At 53.4% G+C, this 2,944-nt stretch overlaps 1 protein-coding gene across 1 annotated transcript; it reads right to left on the bottom strand.

The window, feature by feature from the left end:
* Positions 1-937: 937 nt before the first annotated feature.
* Positions 938-2,323, bottom strand: LOC105311325 (myosin-11-like; the record flags this gene model as incomplete). The annotated part of the gene is made up of 2 exons (XM_011387306.2): positions 938-1,249; positions 2,171-2,323. Coding segments are annotated over 2 exons (450 nt in total), but the record flags the coding sequence as incomplete, so codon positions are not given.
* Positions 2,324-2,944: the final 621 nt, after the last annotated feature.

Raw genomic sequence — 2,944 nt, 5'->3', positions numbered from 1 at the left:
CGAAGGACTTGTCCGTGGCCTTGGGGAACCAGCACTCCTCTTCCAGCAGGGCCAGCACACCTGGAGGGTTGTTCTGCGGAGGGCACGTAGGGCAGGGTCAGAGCAAGGGCGCCCAGGCCTCGGACTCGCCAGGGCGAGCTGGCCGCCCACACACACACACACAAGCAGCCCCCTAGCTCTATTACCAAAACTGCCTACCTATAAAGATGAATGTGTGCCCTCCTCTCTCCCCGCAAAATCTGTCCACAATTTATCACGTGGCCAATGGACCAGCATTGGGGATAGAGCGGCAGGGGCACCAACAGAACATGCTTGCTGCTGCCCCCTAGTGGGCAGCACAAGCAACATCACAAAGATTTCACACTTCTTGCAAAGGAATTCCTTGCTTTGTATACAGATTCCCTCAGGGCTCCTTCTAGTAAAGTGTTTCCCCGTGGGAGACAGTCTAAACCAAGGTGTCAGAAGCACGGCCTAATCTGCACAGGCTCTGCTGGAATGGCCTTCGCTGCAGGACTGAGATCAGGGAAGCGTTTCCTGGCCGCTCTGCGCAGTGCAGGCCTCCCTGTTATTCTCCACTTTGGCTTTATCAGGTGTTTAGTTGCTTTATTCGTTTGTCTGGTTTCATCATCTGCTCCTCCAGGAGGGCAGGGACCAAGTTCATCTCACTCACAGTTACATCCATACCTCCTAAAGAGGGAGTCAGCACATAGTAGGTGCTCAGCGAACAGTCATTCAACAATTATTCATTGGGCATCTACTTTGCGCATGGTTCTAGTTTGGGATACATCTGTGAACAACATAGACTCCTGACTTTAGGAATGAATGAACAGAAGAGAGAGGGAGGGGAGAGAAAGAGGAGGCAAGGGAGGGGGAAAGGAGGGAGAGAGGGGGAAGGGAAGGAGGGAGGGAGAGAAAGAGAAATAAAACAATACCTTTGATATTAAAATGTGGGTTAAGGGGAAGTGTGACTGAGTTCGCATGGCCCTGGGGGAAGCCGTGCACAGCGGAGAGCGGGCAGGGTCCGTGCCGGCCGCACGAGCCCGCACACGCGTGCGAGTGTGGTGCGGGCCCTCACCGGCCGCTCGATGAGCTCGATGCAGGGCTGCAGGTCCAGCCCGAAGTCGATGAAGTTCCACTCGATGCCCTCGCGCTGGTACTCCTCCTGCTCCAGGATGAACATGGTGTGGTTGAAGAGCTGCTGCAGCTTCTCGTTGGTGTAGTTGATGCACAGCTGCTCGAAGGAGTTCACCTGAGCCCAGGACAGCAGGAGGCCCAGTGAGCATCTTGGACACAGTCAGAGGACTTGGCCGGGAAGCTCTGCCCGGGAGGGAGCCCCGAGACTGACACCCTTTCCAGAGCCTGTTCTGCCATTTCCGCACCCAGCGAGGGGTTAGGCCCCAAAAGAGGCTGGCCAAATTGACCTGTTCTCCTGTCACGTGGCGTCCGCACACAGTGTCTTAAGGACGCTTACTTCCTCCATCAACACAGTGATTTATAGGAAGAATAACCCCGTGAGGTGTTTTATCACCCCCATTTTGCAGATATGGAAATTGAGGCTCAGAGAGGGAGTAATTCCATAGTAGATAGGTTTTGGAACATCTGTCAATCTCCAGACTTTCCCTTTCGACTGAGAACTTCCCTCCAACCCCTGGGAGGGGGATCCTGGAGCCATGGTTACGTCACATGAAGTACGGCAGGACCCTGACAACAGTGCTGGGTTCTGAGGTGACCACGCAGCCCCACTCCAGTGAGTGAGAGTCAGAGAGACTCAATTCCAGGATTGCGGTGAGAACTGCTGGAAACAGCTGGGACTGGCTGGGACTGCCAGGGTTGCTGAGAGGCAGTCTAGACCTGTGGCAGCACCATGAGGCAAGAGCCCACTTGAGGATGGAGCCAATGTCCAAGGTGGGGAACAGTGGAGACAGGGCAATGGCAGGACAGCAGGTCCTGTTGTATGCAGCTGTCCCTCGGGCCCTCTCGGCCTCACGAACCAATACACTCTCAGTTGGATTTCGGTCTCTGCCACTCTCGAGGGTCCAGCCTTAACCAGACAGCCTTCTACCCTATCGCAGCCATCTGCCTGCCTTTCTCCAAAATAATGAATTCTCCAAGGGGCAGCTTCATTGCAGACAGCCAAGACCACGGCTGTCGTGATCCTGCCAAGTTTTACCTCGAAGATCTCAAATCCTGCGATGTCCAGGATCCCCAGGAATGAAGCCCCCTGCCTGTGGGTCTTGTCCAGGGCTTTATTCACGCGGCTGAGTATCCAGCGGAAGAGGCGCTCATAAGTGGCCTTGGCCAGGGCCTCTATGGCAAAGTCCGCCTGCGGGGGAACGGGGGGACATGGTTATTCACAGCAGCCCGGCTGACGGCTCAGATTTTAAACCTCCCCTTGCCTGTAAGTCCTTAAAAAAAATAAACCAAAAAAGGAAACTACACTATCTCTGAAACCAGTAGAAAAGTAGCAGTCAGGAATAGGGTGGTCGGACCTAAGGAATGACTGGGGATAAGTAAACGCTTCCTGTGAGAGGGACCTGGGCAGAGTGGAGCCTGTTCCATCCCAGGGACAATTTAGAGGGGTCCGTCCTGCTTCTAAAAAGGGAACACAGTCATCTCCAAAGATAAATCTCTTAAGTCAGACCTTGCGCCTGCAACTGAGAGCAAGATGAGGTCACAAGTGAGGGACTCAGCTGTTCTTGTTCAGTGTTGCATGGTCAAAACCTGACGTGGGACTTTGAATATTCCAGTATCGGGTAGAAGAGGGATAAAGACATGGACGGATGGATAAAAAAGAGGAATGGATAAATGGATCAATGACTACATGGATGGATGGATGGATGGATGGATGGATGGATGGATGGATGGATGGAAGGAATAGGTGGAGGGAGGGAAGTAATGTAAGGTAAGGTAATGGTAAGTGAAGGAAGGAAGGAAGGAAGGATGA

The sequence above is a fragment of the Pteropus vampyrus genome, unplaced genomic scaffold (genome assembly GCF_000151845.1).
Source record: "Pteropus vampyrus isolate Shadow unplaced genomic scaffold, Pvam_2.0 Scaffold1000003229, whole genome shotgun sequence".
Lineage (NCBI taxonomy): Eukaryota > Metazoa > Chordata > Mammalia > Chiroptera > Pteropodidae > Pteropus > Pteropus vampyrus.
This window is presented reverse-complemented; position numbering and strand designations above follow the sequence as displayed.